At 45.8% G+C, this 19,632-nt stretch overlaps 2 protein-coding genes across 9 annotated transcripts in view; both read right to left on the reverse strand.

Moving 5' to 3' along the window:
- Positions 1-141, reverse strand: part of TNS2 (tensin 2) — a 16,417-nt gene extending 16,276 nt beyond the window's left edge. Inside the window, exon 1 of the mRNA XM_035002576.1 lies at positions 50-141. Within this exon, the coding sequence (XP_034858467.1) occupies positions 50-124 (75 nt within the window). The 5' untranslated portion in view covers positions 125-141. The remainder of the gene's footprint in view (positions 1-49) is intronic.
- A 4,875-nt stretch (positions 142-5,016) lies between these two features.
- EIF4B (eukaryotic translation initiation factor 4B) overlaps positions 5,017-19,632 on the reverse strand; it is a 30,719-nt gene continuing 16,103 nt past the window's right edge. Inside the window, exons 7-16 of one of the 8 annotated variants that reach the window (XM_035002588.1) lie at positions 15,729-15,866; positions 15,452-15,625; positions 11,530-11,758; positions 10,546-10,643; positions 9,117-9,330; positions 8,512-8,567; positions 7,846-7,951; positions 7,491-7,563; positions 7,243-7,330; positions 5,017-7,122 (exon numbers count right to left, since the gene is read on the reverse strand). In XM_035002588.1, coding sequence (XP_034858479.1) covers positions 7,247-7,330; positions 7,491-7,563; positions 7,846-7,951; positions 8,512-8,567; positions 9,117-9,330; positions 10,546-10,643; positions 11,530-11,758; positions 15,452-15,625; positions 15,729-15,866 — 1,172 coding nt within the window. In that variant the 3' untranslated portion in view covers positions 5,017-7,122; positions 7,243-7,246. Of the gene's footprint in view, positions 7,123-7,242; positions 7,331-7,490; positions 7,564-7,845; positions 7,955-8,511; positions 8,568-9,116; positions 9,331-10,530; positions 10,644-11,529; positions 11,759-15,451; positions 15,626-15,728; positions 15,867-19,632 lie in introns of all 8 variants that reach the window. The other 7 variants (XM_035002587.1, XM_035002584.1, XM_035002583.1 and 4 more) reach the window with 7 other exon arrangements.

Here is a 19,632-nt window from a genome sequence, read left to right on the forward strand (position 1 = left end):
GTGACGCACCGGCCACCGCCCTCCCGCCCCGCGCCGCGCGGCCACTCACCTGCGGGGGGCGCCCGGCGGGGCGGGGGCGCGCCGGGGCGGGGCAGCAGCAGGGGGAGCCCCCGGGCCAGCCCATGCTGCCGGGCCCGCGCCGAGCCGACGCGGAGGAGGTGGAGGAGGCGGGAGCGGGCGCCGCGCTCGCCCGGGCTCCCTCCCGCGCCCGCCGCGCCCCGCGCCCGCCCTCGCTCCCTCCCGCGCTGCTCTCCTCCCTCCTGCCGGCTCCAATCCCCACGTTCCCCCGCTCCCCGCCCCTCGGCCTCCTCCTTCTCCCTCTCGTCCTCCCCACCTTCTGCGGGCGCACGCTCCCGGGGCTCAGGGCGAGGAGGGACGCGGAGGCCGGCGGAGGGGCGCTCGGAGCCAGGAAGAGACCGGGCTGGGGAGGGCGTGAGGAGGCGGACACGGAGGACGCACGGACGGGAAAGTCTCCGAGCCCGGGAGAGACTACGCGGCAGGACGCAGCAAAAGAGCAAAACAGAACACGGGAGCCGGACAGACGCAGAAGGAAAAGTGGTCACAGGTCCAGAAGGCATTAGAAACGCTGCAGAGAGCTGCCGCGGCCTCTCTCAGTCGCCCCCTCCACAGGACAGTATTGGGATTGAGCCTGACCCCCAAATCGGGACCCACCCGCGGCCTGGCCTGGGGCTAGCGCCACCGACCCATGGGGCGCCAGATTCAGGTGAAGGTGCCTGCTGTCCCTGGTGTCCCCAGTCGCTGGACACCCTTCCCTAGTCCTCTGTCGCAGGGGAGACGTCCTGGCCACCTCTTCTCCCCTAAGGACTCACAGCTGAGGACCTCCACGTCAGGTTCAAGTTCCCACCTCCTAAGCAGCTCCAGTCAGCCCATCCATCACTCAGCTTTGCAGCTGGACCTGGGTGGTCGTTCCCACTCCCTGAGCCTATCAAAGTCTTCCTCATATTTAACTCAAGTCCCAGGTTTTCCAGTGGAGATGGAAGTTCAGTCTGTGATCTACCATTCCCTTCTTCTTTTTTTAAAAAAGATTTTATTTGACGGAGAGAGACTCAGCAAGAGAGGGAACACAAGCAGGGGGAGTGGGAGAGGGAGAAGCAGGCTTCCCGCAGAGCAGGGAGCCCGATGTGGGGCTTGATCCCAGGACCCCAGGATCATGACCTGAGCCAAAGGCAGACGCCTCTCTACCATTCCCTTCTTATGCAGTGTTGGGATCTGGTGCTGGATGGAAACGAATGGGCCCTGGGGTGATTTGAGTTGTGTCACCCTGGAGGGGAAGGTAGAGGGAAGGGATGTCTTTCTAGAAACTCTCAATCTATTCCCATTCTCAGATTCACCAGTGTTCTCTAGTATTGAGCACTTTCTGACACTCCCTCCTGCCCTCCCTCACTCTCCCCACGGGATTTTCCATGATGAAAACGTGTGTGTGTGTGTGTGTGTGTGTGTGTGTGTGTGTGTGGTGGATTCTGAGCAGCTGGTGCCCAGGGCTCAATGTCCAATGCCTGCTGAAGGCAGCCAGTACCACCAGCTCCAAGGCCTTCTGTCCCTCCCCTGTCTCAGCTCTCAACTGGGTCATCTCTGTGCTCTTGCCTTTGGCAAAGGCTGGAAAGTCTGGTTCCGATTCCAATCTGGCGGCTGGGGAGAGACATGGTGACAATGTGGGTCCCTCAGAGACTGGCATTTGGAAGGGGTGGGTGTGGCTGGGACTGGGGAGCCTAGATCTTACTTGCTCTTGGTTGGTGTCTAGTAGGCAGTCTCTGTCTCAGAGGTTAGAGCAGCAGGAACCGCTGGAGGGAGGGCTGGGGGTGGGGGCTGGAATGGGGCGGGGGAAGGAAGAGGTGGGGAGGCATTGGGAGAAGGGGAGAGGCAGGAGTTTGGGGAAGCCCCAAGGAGAGTGGCAGGGCTGAGGGTCAGTCTGTGTATTTTGGGAAGATTTGAATATGTAATCAAGATACGTAGGATATGAAAATTTGCTCATTTCTTTGGAGTCTATAGCTAGCTCTTTTATTTTTAAATAAAAAAAATTTTTTTTTAAGTAGACTCCATGCCCAGTGTGGAGCCCAATGTGGGGCTTGGACTAAGGACCCTGAGATCAAGACCTGAGCTGAGATCAAGAGTCAGACGCTTAACTGACTGAGCCACCCAGGGGCCCCTTTATAGCTAGTTCTTTTAAAATCTTGTCCTTCCCAGAGTTCATTAGGGTCTTTGGCTGGTGCCTAGGATGCCTGCTGAAGGGGGTAGGTTCTAAGCTTATTTATTTTTTAAGCTTATTTATTTATTTAAGTAATCTCTACACCCAATGTGGGTCTTGGACTCAAGACCCCTAGATCAAGAGTCCCATGCTCTTCCGACTGAGCCAGCCAGGCACCCAAGGTTCTAATCTTTAAAGGTACCAAGGGAGAGACTGGGACTCAGAGAAGAGGCACTTGATTGGATCCCAGAGCTGTGGGCAGGGCTAGAGCCTCACACTCATGCTGGTGGTGTTGCCCCCGAGAGGAACTTTTGAGGTCCCAAGGAATTGGGAGTCATAAGATGGGTAGCTGAACTTCCAGCTCAGACTTGAGGGACCTGGGGACCAGGTGGTTAGGGGGCTGCTGGAGGGAAGGTGATGAGGAAGGTTGAGAGTGAAAAATTATATATAGGAGGTGGCTTGGAGGGATGAAATTAAAATGGATGGCATATGGAGCCATCCAGACATCCTGACTACCACTTCAGAGCGGTGGGAGCTTCAGAAGGGAGGGGAAAGGGAGCAGAAAGACAGGATGTTAGTAAAGGTGGAACAGAATTTCAGGAACAGGGGCGCCTGGGTGGCTCAGTTGGTTAAGCGACTGCCTTCGGCTCAGGTCATGATCCTGGAGTCCCGGGATCGAGTCCCGCATCGGGCTCCCTGCTCGGCGGGGAGCCTGCTTCTCCCTCTGACCCTCCCCCCTCTCATGTGCTCTCTCTCATTCTCTCTCTCTCAAATAAATAAATAAAATCTTTAAAAAAAAAAAAAAAGAATTTCAGGAACACCCTTTGACTGCTCCCTCCATGCAGGTTTTCTTACCTTGACTATGCAGAGGGGAGCCCATCTGGGGACTGAAGGCTGAACCCCCTCTTCCAAGGTCTGGGGTGATCCCATGCCTGGGACCGAGTGTGCTCAGATCCTTGGGGTGGGGGGACTATTGGAGGGCTCTGAGGGGCCTGGACTGTCCTGGCTGGAAGAGCACTGGGCCAGGGGGACTCCGGTGGAGGGTTTGGGTGCTGGGAACCAGGAAGAGCCGGGGAAGGGGCAGAGCTCAGTCCAGAGGCAGATCGGCTGGCGAACAGAGAGTGTATTGTCCAACCAGGAGGTTGCTGCTGCTGGGCGTGGAGCTGCACAGTTCGCCTCTTCCAAACTCCTTTCTGGTGAGGCGGGAGGGCGAGGGGAAGTCGAGTCTCCCCTTCACTTGTGGCCCTGGTGGGGGCTATGACGGTTGCCAAGAAACAAGGTTTTATTTGAGAATTAATGCTTCCCAGGAGCAGATGTGTAGCTCTCCCACTTCCTGAGAAACCAGATGCTGTGAGCTTGCTTAGTGCTTGAGTTGAAGCCTTCGGCACTGACTGGGACCTCCCTGCCTTGGGACCGGAGCCTAGAGCTTGATCCTGTTTAGAATCTATGCTGTGGACTTACAGGGGATCCAAGCAGCTTGGAAGTGACCCTTGTAAAATAGAATGCCATAGCTGAATCCTTCTGGTCACTCAAGATTCATTGCAGGATGACAGGGTGCACCAATCCTGGGATCCATTTCTGCAGCTATGCTTCTGAGAGGGTCCACCCATCCTTCTGAGGATGGGGCCATGCCAGCACCTACCTTTTCCTTGGATTTCGAGTGCCCTCTTGGGACACAGTACAGGGAGCTCCTTCTCTACCCTTCCTGTGCCCAACCAACGTGAAGCTGTAAGTTAGATTTTCCCACTTTTATTCTTTCCATCATTCACCTGGTCCTCTGGGGAGTAGCTCGAAATGAAGGCTTGGAGAAAGGGGCAGACCGATGCCAGTGGTGGAGGTGGGTTCCCCATGCAGCCTGGGTGTTTCGCTCTCACCTAAATCCACGTGGAAGGCTTGCAGTCAGCACAGCGCCCTGGGCCTCTTATCCCTCCACGTTTGAAGAGATCAGTGCACCGCCAAGAACCCCAAGAGCAGCTACTGTGAAAGCCACGTGTGTAACTGGGCTCCCGTCTGTCTGCACATCCCTCCTATCTTCCTCCAAATTGCTGAGGTTTCCGGGGTTCTTTGCTCCACCCCCTTGTGACCTTAAGGATTCTTAGCCACTGTCCTCTTTCCTGCCTTGCAGCAACAGCCTATCTCTAGCCATTTGGAAAATTCCCACCGAGTCGGAGCTGTAATGGAGAGAGAAGGGGAAAGGGGGCACCTGGGTGGCTCAGTGGATTGAGCATCTGACTCTTGATTTTGGCTCAGGTCAGGATCTCAGGGTTGGGAGATTGAGCCCCGAATCGGGCTCCACGCTGGGCAGAGTCTGCTTAAGATTTTCTCCTCCCCCTCTGCCCCTTCCCCCACTTCTCTCTCCCCTTCTTAAAAAAACACAAAAAACCAGGCCAACTTGCTGTGAACTATTAGCAATTAACCTCAGATTAAAAAAAAAATTAAGAGGAAAGGGGTCTTAGTTGTAATGAAGCCCAGCTTGTCCAGGGAACTGCTCCCCTGTGCCGTGTAGCGCCGGAAAGCAGGTGGCACCTCTCCAGACCGAAGGGCAGAGGACGGAAGGACCGCATCAAGGCCATGAAGAAGGAAACGCACAGCAAATTAGTTCAAATATTAAAGGTTAACACCAGGCAAAAATGCTGGAGGGGAGTGGATGCAAATTCCCAGTCGTGGGCCTCAACAAACAGCTTCCCCTGGTAACCCCACCCTCTGTACTTGCACAGGACAGAATCTAAGGCCGAGAGTACTACAGAGATGGGGGTGGGGAGCCAACAGAAAGGCATAGGGATAGGATCACAAGAATTTCAGCATTAAGGTGAACTTTAAAGATCAGATTTATTTGGAGAAAACAAAAAAAAAACCCACAACCCAAAGGATGGGATTTTACATCTCAAGACATCTCCCAGGTATTAAGTCTACAGATTACAAATCATTTTCATAGAAGATATTTTGTACAAATTTTACATATTAAGGAGTGGGACAAAACCCCCATTTCTGTGGTAATGGGGGCAGGAGGGGAAGTGGGGAAGAAGTTTTGGATACAACCATTTGGAAGGAGTAGACCCAAAGAGGGCAAAACCTACCTTTTCAATGGTATTTAAAAAAAAAAAAAAAGCAATCCCTTTCAGCCTCGGGTATTTCTCTAAAAGCCACTTCCTGGCTACTGGCCAATCCAAGCCAATTATTTAAAGTTACCTCACTAAGTCTTTTCTGTCCACGGGGTAAACGATTCATTAGCTCACTGCTGCAGCACTCCACTGACAAGACACACCTGCTGGCTGGGCAGGTTCTAACCTAGGACTGATGGGAGAAGGGCTTGCGAACAAGAGACCAAGGTGTCATTTCTCTGCCCGTCCCAGTATCACCCATAGGGACACTGTCTCCTGGGCTGACAGTACAAAGGTGCACATAAAAGCAGGCAAGTTAAGCTATTGTGTTGCAACAGAAACCAGGACCTTGTTAAACAGTTCTCTCCTTTATCATCTGTTCTCTCTAGGGAAGCTAAAAAAAACAAAACAAAACACCAACCCCCCCTCCAAAAAAAACCCACACATTGGTCGAGGCCATATTATAAATCCAAACAGTGGTGTGGGATTTTAGTGGAGAGAAGGAAACTTTTAAGAACAAAACCAAAAAGCCCCCATCAAGGTTAAGAACAGCTCACAATGTGTCCGTTTATCCACCCTCACTCACTACCTAAGACCATTAATTCTAGAGTTTTCCGAGGTGTAAAAGGGGTCAAAGAAGTAGAAGCAGGGATGGAGGGAAGGAGTGAGAGTCCAAAGACACGAAAAAGCCAAGATTTGCTGGAGAAAAGCAGTGATTCCTCATTTGCTTCTGCTCCCTGGGGCGGACAGAGAAAGCCAAGATCAGGTATGTGGTTTAAGTAGAAGCTGCTTTGGGGGAGGCAACAGCAAAGAATAGCACGAGGAATGGAGGACCAGGACGAGAGTCTACATTTTTAAAGCTTCAAGATTTCAAAAGAATGTGGATATATGTGAACTTTCAGAAAGGATAGCGTTTAAGAAAGGGCAAAACCAGGACATAGAAAAGACTTGGGAATTCCCATGACTCCTAAGTGCTTCCTGCTCCAGTATTCACTGGAAGTCATGCCATTTCCCCCATCACCGGTACAAAATAATTCGTCCCTTCCCCACAGCCTCTTTTCAAACCACGATTTCCCCGCTTATTTTGGTCACCAAGCAGTCCTGTTCTTTAGTGGCCCACAGACTCACTCCCAACTACCCCCCTGGGGGGTAAAAATGAAGGAATTCCCCCAGGCTGGCCCCAGTAACTCAGAATTAAATAAGAGGAGGGGCAGGCAGCCTCCTGGAGACTAAAACAACTTCAGAGGAGACTAAACCTATCTTTCCAAGGATGGAAAATTTATTCAGATAATGTTTGAGAATTCATATATGCCACAATAGGATAATAAGACTTCAAAGGTAGAAATCTCACTCCTCCTTAAGCCTGCCCTACTGCCCAGCCAGATTCCAGACACTGTATCACTGTCACTGCCATTTGCTAAATGGAGGCCCCCAGGCACTAATCACACAGGCAACTGCATGTGTCGTAAAAATGCACAACTTTTCCATGAAAAGCTGTACGTCTCTTTCTCTCTGGCTACAATGGCGATTCTCCAGTTAGTTCAATACTTTAAAGGCTGCAGCAGCATGCAAAAGGATTTCATTTCATTTTGTTTTTTGTTTTTTGTTTTTTTAAAAAAAAGTTAAGAAAGGTCTCCAGGAGATGGTGAGTTTTATTGTCTTGTCTGGATAGAGGTTTGATTTGCTCTCGAATGTTTCAGGGTGGAGAGACTAGGAAAAAGCACAGGATGCAGAGGTCTATTCGGTGTAATCTCCCTCGTTCTCATCTTCGCCATCAACAGAGAGAGCAGCATACTTGCTTGCAGAACTGAACTTCTGGAATAGACAAGAGTGAGACAATCACCAAAGGCCTTGAATTCTCACATCAAAACCCAAGAAACAGGATAAGGCCACTTGGGCAAAATGGAGGGGACAGCCCAGGCCACACCCACTCACTCGCTCAGCATTTTCCACTGGAGAGTAGCTGGGGTGAGTGGCTCAGAGGCCCATGTGCTCTTACTGAAGTTCCTCCACCATCTTTCATCTTGGAGAGGGGATGAGAGGTGTGAAAGGGAGCCAACGGGGACACTCCACTGCGTTTGCTATCTTGAACAAGCAGCAGCGCCTAACTCCCCACCACTCTGCTTGTAGCCCCAAACGTAAAGGAGTTCAAGGGCAAACATGAGCAAGCACCCAACACTTACGGAAGCTGGATTTTCTTCAGGTTTCTTTGGCTCAGGTGCAGATCGGGAGTCTTGATCCTTTTTGCCATCTTTCCTGCAGAGGTGTAAGTGTAAACCCCATCTTTGAGAGGACTGTCCCAACCCCCACAAGCAATGGGAAGCACCGCATAGGTACCTCCAGTCAGCAGTCCTTGCTACCTGGACTTTTTTTTTCTAGATTCTCAGAAGAACTGAAACTGTCCACATTGGTTCACTTTCCTTTGTTTACAGTAGGAGATCTGGCAAGGCTTGGAGGACTGAGAACTTCTTAACTACAAAGATGCATATACCTAGCATCAGATGAAAGGTTACAAATGACGAACGAGCACATACATACCTATCGGACTCCTTCCAGTGGTCTTTGTTCCCTCCATCTCCTGGACCACGGCCGGAGTTCCCACTTTGGCCTTTTGGGACACTCACCCCATCTACTTTGTTTTCATCTGCTTAAGTGGAGATGCAAAAATAAATGAAAAGCAGGTAGAGTAACCACTCTCCTTCCCCCAAGTTGTTTCCCTTCGGCTGCAGAAAAGTGTGCCCCTGGGTACCGAGGGCAATTCAGCCTCACCCTAACCCAGACTTCCTTTCCCAACCCTTCTTCCCACGTTCCCCCTGCCCCCAAATAAGACCCACTAAAAAGTTCCACGGTAGGGTTATGTCATCATGAAGAGCAAACTAGAAATGAAGGACTGTGACGCCGTGTAGTGACCTTGGCCTTACAGATAGATGGTGACATTTCTAATCTGGACTGAGCATGTTAATTTCCTTCCTATTCTTTTTTTCCCCTTTTAAAGAAATGTTCTACCAGGAAAGGGCAGGGCTCCACGCTTTCTCCAAAGAGACTACTCCTGCCCTCTACTGGCAAGAAAAGGCAGGTAATCTAAGAATCCTTAACACAAAAACAGGTGCAAATTACACTGGAGTTCTGTATTTCATGAGTCCTCTACAGGTTTTTTACTGAGGCCTCTAGCTATGTGAAATACTGACTTCCTGTTGGTCTTACCTCTCCTCGCTGGTCCTTCCTCAGGTGGCTGAGCTGGAACTACTTTCCCCCCACCACTAGAAGGAAAACATGTAATTATATTCATCAGTCTTAGGGAAGGAACAGATGAGAAACGTATAATCGTTCTCCAAGTAGTAAACTTTACAGAGAACCAAAAATACATACTTAACATGTAGAACATTAAAATATAGGAAAGACAACAATGAAAGCAATTATCTGAACACTCACCAAGTACCATGTCCTGTAGGATCATCATGATCATGCAAGGTGAATATTATTCTCTATTTTACAAATGAGGATCCTAAGACTTAGGAAAGTAAATGGACCCCCAAAGCCATACTGCCAAATGTGGCAGCAGCAGGTTCTGATTACCAATTTGCAGATTTTGAGTAGCTAAAGTGATGCCAACCAGTTATCAAAACTCTAGAAAACTAACTGGCTTAAATGAGCCACTTCCAGCACACCACTGAATTTGAACTGAGAGCAAAGATAGCATAACTTAAAATATGCTATGTAAGGCCAACATCTAGGGCACTCTCCATCATGACATCACAATGTTTAAGAGTCTACAGCTAAGGAACTGTTCTGCTTCCAAGGTGACTCACCTTGTAGGGGACTGCTGCTCTGTGTCTGAGCTCTGAGATCGAGCAGGAGGGTTAGAACTTCGCTTCACCCAAGCATTCTCCTTTGGTGGAGGGGCTGGCATTACCTTCAGAGGCTGCTCAGATTTGGGAGGCTTAGAAGTTGGAGAGTGACAGTCTTCCTCCTTATTGGGTGCTTCGTTTTCTAGAGACTTTTCACTCTCTCTCCTTCGTGCATCTGTGAAGTCAGAGTAGGAAAGTTACATTATCAGGAAAAGCTATTATACAACCATCTATTCAGGATCTCAAGAGAATGGAAAATGTCCACCCAAGTTGACCTCTTTTCATCATTATTCCTAAATACAGACCTCTATCTGGCTCCCAATAGATGAAACTATCCCTAAACCAGTGGTTACCAAATATCACTCTGAGAAAAGTGACATTTTTTATTGATTCAAGAAAAATAATGGCTCTCCAAGGATAGCCACCCGACCTTTCCTAGGAACGAGTGCTCTTTATTTTAGGATCACAGCCTTACTACATTTTCAGTACAGTGTTAAAATGTCTATACTTGGAACAATATGTACTGTGTGCGAAGAGGACCTTTGATGAACCTTAAACCCCAGGTACCACTGATCAAACTTCAATTTGGAGGCTCAAAACACACACACTGTGATATACATTTACAAAAAACAGAACATACATTTTATTTTTAAGGGCAACAAACGTCTCCTCAAAACTAAAAGTTATTTTGTCAGATTGTATGTTTTCAGTGCAGCCTCCTCAGGAGATATATAATCAACCAACCATCATACTCCCACCTGGCTACAAACAGAGGCATTACCATCCTGTTACTAAAAGGCTACTCCAGTATGAGTAATTTCCAGAAAACTTCTACAACAATCATTTCAACCCAGAGCTATGCTTTGAAATGCTCAAGTACAAATCAATTTGGGAGGAAAAAATTTAAAAAACACTGGTTCGCAGTAAGGGAGGTGTTATGATTTAATCACTCAGTTTCCAAAACACTAAACATGCTTGTGACCAATTGATAAATTCAAGGAAGGAAGAAAGGATCAAGAGCAGAAGATCATCGCTTGAGACATTGCTCTGGTCATACATGACATCCAAAAAGTCTGGCGAAGAGAGCTGTGTGACTGTGACTGCTCTAAACAAAGGAAAACTCTGGAATGTCAAGACATAAAAGGAAGGGAGAAACCTAACCATCAAGTATACTCATTAGTGGAAGATTATTAAACAGATCACCTAAGTCTCTTCTGGTGCCCATTTGTCAGATTTTTCAGACCAGGAGATGTGACATTCTGATCAATGTATGCTAATCCAAATAAAGCTTCCATGACTCAATTTAACACCCCGAAGTCTCTGCATAATTTGGTTATGGCTAGTTTAGGGAAAGGGGCAATAACACGATACCCACCCTGGTCTGACTTACTTCTGCCAGATGTGGCCGAGGTTCCAGTCTGTGATGACTCACTTCCTGTCCTGGACCGTTCCCGTTCCTGAGTCTCTTCACTTCGCCAGCTGGGGTGTCTATACAAAGAGATTAAAAAAAAAAAGAAAACTTACATCCAGCTCAATGAAGGCCACTTTGGACCCATGCTGACCCCTCAAAAACTATCACTTATTAATATTCTATCACACTCACTGTTATTTGTGGGTGGGTGTGCACATCTTGTCTCTCTCAAACCACTTGAAAGTTGCAGACATTAAGACACTTTGGCTCTCAACACTTCAAGCACCAAGAACAGTCTCCTATATAACCTACAGCCCTTCCTTACTGGTAACGGAACTCTACAAGCCACTAAAAACTAGACGATTTTTCAGAATGTTATTCCAGGAGGTTTCTACCCTATTAGATCCAATTCCACCTTTTAATAATAAACGCTTCAGTAATGACTCCTTTAACATACACGCAAGTAAAAATAGATGGAAAATAATTTACAGTCGATGTTTAATATAAGTGAAAATATTTTCTCTCTACTCTATCCCCAGTAACTTGGAAAGAGGCATACCCACTCAGCTCACCATGGTGGGGTTTTACTCCATATACTAAAGCCAGGTTTGGCCTATTTTTTCTTAATGGGTCAGATAAACGTTATTCGTAAAAAAAGAAACAGGCTGTATTTTGCCCACTCCTGTATTAAATCACTACCAATTTATATTTGTCAGAGGTTAAGGCTGGTTAAGCTCTTTTAAAAATCATTAAGGGCCAGGCAACTAATTCTTCATCAGGTGGGACTATCCCATAGATTACAGCACCCCTAGTGGCCCTAGGCCGTGTACAGTAAATGCTGGTAAGTGACAACTAGTAACCTCTACAGGAGTTTCCCAAGGGTGCCCCGGGGCTGTACCGCCCCCGCCCAACAGGGGGCACTGCACTACCAGACGGGAAACCTACCATCCAAAAGAACCTCACCTCTCCCGGGGCCGGCGTTCTAGTTTTGGCTCATCCAGCTGGCGCTGCAGCTTCTCCTGCTCCTTCTGCAGCCGCTCTTCTACTTCTCGCTCTCTAGCAGCTGTGTCAACAGGCTTTGCCCCTCCAAAGATAGAGGCCGCTCGACTGGACTGGGAGGTGCTAGCAGAGGAATCATCTTCCTTAGGAGTACTCCGAGGCTTTAGATTCAGTTTGGGTCTTTGCGGGGGACCTAAGTTAAATAAAACTCTAAGTAACAGTTTTTCAAAATCACCAGAAGCTGATGGCTGAAAGCCAGATGCCCAGACAGAGCGCTAAGAAAATGCCATGTGGGATTCAGAGTAGTGACCTGGCCAATCCAGCTGAGAAGGGAGAACATTAGAAGATGGCTTAAATAACCAAGGACAATCAATCTTTCCACTACCATATCCATGAGGCAGTGCCACACTGAAGGGAAGACTGAGAAAGGTAAACACTTACATGGTGAATCATCACAACTACTATTACCGGCAAGAAATGTCCAATTACGATAAACTACTGGATGAAAGTATCTTGGTGAAAAGTGTGGTCTAAAAGATGGACTACTTCAGGAGGCTAAGAAGAGCTTGTGACAATAATGATGGGAAAGACTCTAGTTCCTATACTCTTGTCTCTGTGTAGAATCTAAATCTGATAGTGATTCATGGAGCAAAGCATACAGCACTGAACAGATGATGTAAATACTAAAGGAATGTGATTCCTTCTTGGATCGAAGCTGTCAGAATATTTCAAGATAAACCTTAGTGTTTCAAGGGAATTATATTTCTCAAAATTAGTGTTTATCCTAAATATTTCCAACATTCAAAAGATAAACAAGATAAAACCTATGTGGTCCCAACCACCCACCTGGCTTAATAAAACACTCTAAAATCCACACTAAAGGCTCCTGAGTATCTTTCCCCTGATGACATGCCTAGCTGTGTTCTGTCCTCTCATAACCACTACGCTCAAATTTGGGGCTTATCATTCCCAAGGAGGTCTTTATACTTTTAGTACAGAACATATGTACGTATGTATCTGCAAAGAGGGGATAATTCAGCAAAATTTAAACTTTCCTTTTTAAAAAATATATGTATTTTAAAGATTTTATTTATTGACTTGACAGAGAGAGACACAGAGACCAGAGAGAGAGAGAGAGAGAGACAGCACGAGCAAGGGGAGTAATAAAGGGAGGAGGAGAAGCAGGCTCCCCACCGAGCAGGGAGCCTGACAAGGGGCTCGATCCCAAGACCCGGGATCATGACCTGAGCCGAAGGCACATGGTTTACGACTGAACCACCCAGGCGCCCCAAGATTTAAATTTTCTATAAGGATTTTAAGCTGGCAATTTATATAAACTTCTGAGATACAGTTTTTAAAAAAAAAAAAGATTTTATTTTTAAGTCATCTCTATATCCAATGAGGGGCTCGAACCCACAACCCTGAGATCAAGAGTCTCATGGTCCATCAACTGAGCCAGCCAGGAACGGCCCCCGCCCTCCCGAGGTTCAGTTTTAATATGTATAATTTTATGAAGGGCCCATTAACTTCCCTTTTATAGGGTAAAACTGGGGGTCAGAAAGAGTAACTCATTTAAGCCATACACCTAATACTTGGAGGACCAAAGGATGACATCTGTATTAACAAACCAACTCTACGTTCCTCCCACTACAGTACATAATGTCCTTTTCTTCTTTCTTTGATAATTTCCATTTATTTTAGCTACTCAACAAATGATGAGCACCTATATTTCAAATACTGTGCTAAGGCCAGGAATATGACAGTTGGCTAGTTTTTAGTTCCTGCCTGCAAGGAGCCCAATTCAATGGGAAGATCAGAATAAAAAAAGAACACAGTATGCTAAGCTCTACAAAACAGATTTATACACATGGAAGTTCTTAGACTGGGACTGTGTTTGGGGAAGCCTGTGAAGGCTTCAAAGTGGAACTCCTGAAAGTCTAGAAAACTGAGCAAGAACCTAATGGTACATAGCACTAACGAGGTAAACTGTAGGCAGAATAATCTAATTAGCTCTTGTTCCAGAAAGACAATTTGGGCTAGTGTGAAGATAGAATGAGGCAGGGAAATTTGTTAGTAATGTGGGTATAAGCAATGAAGTCTGAACAAAACCAGTGGCAGTGACTCTAGAGATAAGGGGGCAGATCTTAGAGGGACCACAGGGCAAGGTCACTGGAAAAAAAGATGAGGTATGCAGTTACTGAGGGAGGGAAGAATAGCTTGAGAGAGGAAAAGGTCATGAATCAAGGAGACCCAAAGCCCACACCTAAGCCTCCACTATACTCTCTAGTAAAGTGGAAATGAGAAACATTATCTATACCAGATAGAATTCTTTTTTTTTCTTCCTTTTAAAGATTTTATTTATTTATTTGACAGAGAGAGACAGCAAGAGAGGGAACACAAGCAGGGCGAGTGGGAGAGGGAGAAGCAGGCTTCCCGCTGAGCAGGGAGCCTGATGCGGGGCTCGATCCCAGGACCCCGGGATCATGACCTGAGCGAAAGGCAGACGCATAAAGACTGAGCCACCCAGGTGCCCCACCAGATAGAATTCTTAAGACTGTAAAATACCTGTGGGGCGCCTGGGTGGCTCAGTCGGTTAAGTGTCTGCCTTTGGCTCAGGTCATGATCCCAGGGTGCTGGGATGGAGCCCCAAATTGGGCTCCCTGCTCAGTGGGGAGCCTGCTTTTCCCTCTGTCCCCCCACAATAAATAAAATCTTAAAAAAAAAAAAAAAAAAAGAAGACTGTATAATATCCACGAGAGCGCTCAACTCACTGCTGGTACAGAGTAAATGCTCAATAAGTGTTAGTATTTCTAGGTTGCATGCATGGGAATAGAGGAAACCGCTAACAGCAATGAAAGTTTAAAAAAAAAAAAAAAGCACTTGGCACACAGGGCTAACATCGGGATGTTAAAAGGCTAGGCAAGGGCACCTGGGTGGCTCAGTTGGTTAAGCGACTGCCTTCGGCTCAGGTCATGATCCTGGAGTCCCAGGATGGAGTCCCGCATTGGGCTCCCTGCTCAGCAGGGAGTCTGCTTCTGCCTCTGACCTTCTCTCCTCTCGTGTTCTCTCTCTCATTCTCTCTCTGATAAATAAAACTCTTTAAAAAAAAAAAAAAAAGGCTAGGCAAGCTGCTAAAAATAATTGAAGAGAGGGGCGCCTGGGTGGCTCAGTTGTTAAGCATCTGCCTTCCGCTCAGGTCATGATCCCGGGGTACCAGGATCGAGCCCCGCATCACGCTCCCCACTCAGCGGGAAGCCCGCTTCTCCCTCTCCCACTCCCCCTACTTGTGTTCCCTCTCCTCTTGCTGTCTGTCAAATAAATAAATAAAATCTTTAAAAAATATATATATATATAATTGAAGAGAAAAACTCTGGGTCAGATACCTTACTTTTTGGATGATATTAATGAAGTCAGAACACAAATATTGGCCATTTATTGACACTTTTTGAGGAGAGATTTGCAACACAATAGGTTTTATATAAATGTTATGACATGAGGGGCCTAATTTTAGAAGAGGTATGCTGACATTTCATTAGTTAACAAGTATCAATGACTGTGGTGTAATGGCACTGAAATCACCAACACTTGATATTTAACCCCACCGTGCCAATCACTGGCTAGGAGACTGCGTGGCAAATGTTTTCCTTTTCTCGTTTGTATATTCAACCAATTTTAACTGAAAAATCTCTATGCTAAGGCAACTTAGAACTAGACTTTGCTCTATTTCCATTAGGTCACCCTCGTCCCATGCTCTTTCCTCTGTGCTCTGCCACACCTTGTACAACGTATATTCTATCCTGTTTCAAAACCCACTTACATAACTGATAATTTTCTAATCGGTTTCTCCAGTGGGCTGCTTTATTAGTAAGCAAAAGAAAATGATTACCTCTATCATCACGCCTATAGTCATCCCGAGAGTAATCATCTCTGGAGCTCCATGACCGATCGTCTCGTCTGTCGTATCTGTCTTCATAGCGGTCCCCACCTCCTCTGTAGTCATCATCCCTACGGTACCCACTGCCAAATGCTCTTCTGCCACTGCCTATCCTGGAATCGTAGCCTGTGAACATAGCCCAAATTATGATCATCACATCGGAGGGAAGAAAGGCAAGAAAGGGGTTCTTGAAAGAAAGCAATTTCACTTAGTTGTGTTTTGTAATAACCTCTGTCGTAGTCCCTGCTGCCTCGGTCATCATAGCGATCCCGGCCCCCATATCGATCCATATCTCGGCGTGGGCCATCACGATACCCGTCCCGATACCCATCACGGTATCGGTCTGAATCATAACGATCTCGATACTCTAGAGAGAAAACAGACCAAGTAATGTCATTCCCTTTTCTTTGACACCATTAATAGAAAGAAGCTTGATAGCTCATGAAGTCAATTTGGTTTCATGAGTTTACAGTCACTGCTATGTTTTTATTTTATTTATTTATTTTTTTTAAAAATTTATTTATTTGAGAGAGAGAGAATGAGACAGAGCACATGAGAGGGGGGAGGGTCAGAGGGAGAAGCAGACTCCCTGCGGAACTACTATGTTTTTATAAAAGTAAATCACTTTATGGAGTGCCTGGGTGGCTCAGTAGGTTAAGCGTCTGTTTTCGGCTCAGTTCATAATCCCAGGCTCCTGGGATGGAGTCCAGCATCAGGCTTCTTGCTCAGCGGGGAGCTTGCTTCCCCCTCTGCCTGCCGCTTCCCCTGCTTGTGCTCTCTCTGGATACATAAATAAAAAAACAAACAAAAAAACCCCCAAAACCAAACAACAAACCCAAAACACTTTAAATCCAAAGTGGAAAAATGTGAACTGAATTAAGTTTCCTGGTACTAGTTTGATTCAAAATATTTTCTCTGATGATTAAATAAATGTTGCCAAGCTAGTAATTTAGCAGTTAAAGAGAAAAATCTCTATATATCTCATAATGAATTTCCAGCATTAAAGACTTAAATACACTAGAATATAATTGGAATCTGTATTTTTGATTGGTTCTAAAGAACCAAAGACTACTTAAAAAGTTTAGCATGGGGGGTGCCTGGATGGCTCAGTCAGTTAAGCGGCTGCCTTTGGCTCAGGTCATGATCTCAGGGTCCTGGGATCAAGCCCCACACTGGGCTCCCTGCTCCGCGGGGAGCCTGCTTCTCCCTCTCCCACTCCCCTGCTTGTGTTCCCTCTCTCGCTGTCTCTCTCTGTCAAATAAATAAAATCTTAAAAAAAAAAAAAAAGTTTAGCATGAGAAAACACACAAACCTCAAATCTGAGAGGCAAACCAAATGAGAAAAATATGTATGACATAGGACAGTGGATTAACTGGCTATCATTTAAGGAACAGAAACTATAATTAATAGGACATTTCCCACCACCAAAATGGCAAAGATTAAAATAAGATACCTCTGGTGTTGGCAGAGTTTAGGGGAATAAGTCAATTCCTTTGCTGCTGCTGAGTCTAAAATAGCACAACCACTCTGAAAGTTGTTTCAGAACTATACACTAAGAACTTTAAAATCACATATACTCTCCGGAACAACAATTCAATTTCTAGGAATTTAACCTGAGAAAATAACTGGACAGGGGCGCCTGGGTGGCTCAGTCATTAAGCGTCTGCCTTCGGCTCAGGTCATGATCCCAGGGTTCTGGGATCGAGCCCTGCATCGGGTTCCCTGCTCGGCGGGAAGCCTGCTTCTCCCTCTCCCACTCCCCCTGCTTGTGTTCCCTCTCGCTGTCTCTGTCAAATAAATAAATAAAATCTTTAAAAAAAAAAAAAATAAATAACTGGACATATTATAAAGACACATGTACAAGGAGGCTCACTGCAATGTTGTTTATTTTGTTTTAAATTTGAGAGAGAGAGAGAGAGAGAGAACGAGTGGAGGGCAGCGGGAGAAGGAGAAGCAGACTTCCTGCTGAGCAGGGAGCCCGATGTGGGGCTCGATCCCAGGACCATGAGATCATGACCTAAGCCAAAGGCAGATGCTTAACTGACTGAGCCACCCAGGCGCCCCTGCAATGTTGTTTATAATACTAAAACTGCTGAGTGCACAAGCTATGGATTAAATAAATCAGGGGGCATCCATACAAAACAATCATTAAAAACGGAACAAGGAATGTATTGATTGTATGTGTTCATGACACTTGAAAACTGTATTTTACACACATGTGAATATCAGTATCACAGGTGTTGAAATGCCAGAAATTTGTATAAAAGAATGTAGAGCTCAGGTGGGAAGCGACATGGTGTAAGGCATTTATAAAAGGAGGTGGGGGCTACTTAGCTTTGGCTAACTTGCTAGATCTTCCAATTTTCTGAGAAAGTTGGGAATCCCAATTTTTACATGAAAAACCTCAATTTCCAAACATGAATCAAGCAATTAAAACAAAAAAACTTAACATTTTGAGTTTATTAATTTATGTACGCAGAGCAAACAAGGACTTTATTTTTATGACTACTTCCTTTTAAACAATGATTTTATTTTGGAAACAGTATCATTTTGTCTACATTCTGTTAGCTTAAATTTGTAAGTTAAAGGACAGGTTAATGTTGGTAAAACAATTATACACAGGAGAGAATCTAAAACAGAATTCAAAAACCAAATATCAGCCTTGTATTTATTTTGAAATATATATCTGATTTCTAGAGAGACAGATGAACTATATAACTTAATTTTACTTAGATAATAATAAAATAATAATAAGCTTGCCCTCACCAAAACAGATGGCCAGGAAACACAGAAATGTTTGCTGAGATTTTACGGTAACATTTAGTATAACTACCCCCCCCTCCCCTAAGTCTTTTATGGGCCTAATGCCTGAGTCTCTAAAGACTTGGCAGAGCTGACCTTGGGGACATCACCTAGTCTTACAAACTTGTTCAAGGTTTCTGTCTTTCCCCCCCCTTTTTTTTTTTTAAAGATTTTATTTGACAGAGAGAGTGAGAGAGCACAAGCAGGGAGAGCGACAGAGGGAGGAGAGGGAGAAGCAGGCTCCATGCTGAGCAGGGAGCCCCACATGGGGCTCCATCCCAGAACCCTGGGATCATGACCTGAGCGGAAGGCAGACTCCCAACCAACTGAGCCACCCATGCACCACCCTAAGTTCAAGGTCAAGTGAGAAAATAGTCATGTCCCTTGATTCAAAACAGGACCTTTGGTCTGACTGCTTTTTCTTTCAAGAGCCATTTCTTTCTGTCAACAACGGAACCTCTTGTATAAATGTTGACATGAAAGGTAGGTCTCTCGGGTAGTTCTTCCCAAGGCTTTGCCTGGTCACAAAGTCTTGATTGAAAAGTCAGATATAAACTTGATTCCTTCTCCCTTCTCTGACATCTTATTAGGTTAGGGAGGATTCTTTACAAAAACAGGAATTCAATCTCTTGTTGCTTCCTCAATTTTATTTGGTAGAGAACTCACAAGGTGTCTCACAAAATTAAAACGTTTATGAATTGAGGTTGTTCTATTTCTTTTTACTTACAAAATATTACAAACACACAGGAAAGTACAGAAGCAATTATAACAGGGGCGCCTGGGTGGCTCAGTCGTTAAGCGTCTGCCTTCAGCTCAGGTCATGATCCCAGGGTTCTGGGATTGAGCCCCACATCGGGCTCCCTGCTCGGCGGGAAGCCTGCTTCTCCCTCTCCCACTCCCCTTGCTTGTGTTCCCTCTCTCGCTATCTCTCTCTCTGTCAAATAAATAAAAATCTTTAAAAAAAAAAAAAAGAAGCAATTATAACAGACTTCTGTATCTGCACTTATTAGGTTTTAGGGGACGCCAACAGTTTGCCATGTTTACTTCAGTTTTTAAATTTAAAAGTAGTAGGTTTACAAATGGAGCTAAAGGGCTCCCTCTACCGTCACCCAAGCTCATAAAGGTGGTTAGATCACCATATATACATTTTTGTAACTACATATTAAACACTGTATAAGTTTCAAATTTTTACACAATTTTGCCTCTTCCCCTAAACATTATAGATTTTGAATTTCACCCAGATCATTATGTGTATGTTGTATTTTATTATATGGAAAAATCACTATTTTGTCTTTTCTTTTCTGAATTAGTGTTCTTTCTTCATAGATTTC

This window comes from Mirounga leonina, unplaced genomic scaffold (genome assembly GCF_011800145.1).
Source record: "Mirounga leonina isolate KUSES-001 unplaced genomic scaffold, KU_Mleo_1.0 Mir_126, whole genome shotgun sequence".
NCBI classification, from domain to species: domain Eukaryota; kingdom Metazoa; phylum Chordata; class Mammalia; order Carnivora; family Phocidae; genus Mirounga; species Mirounga leonina.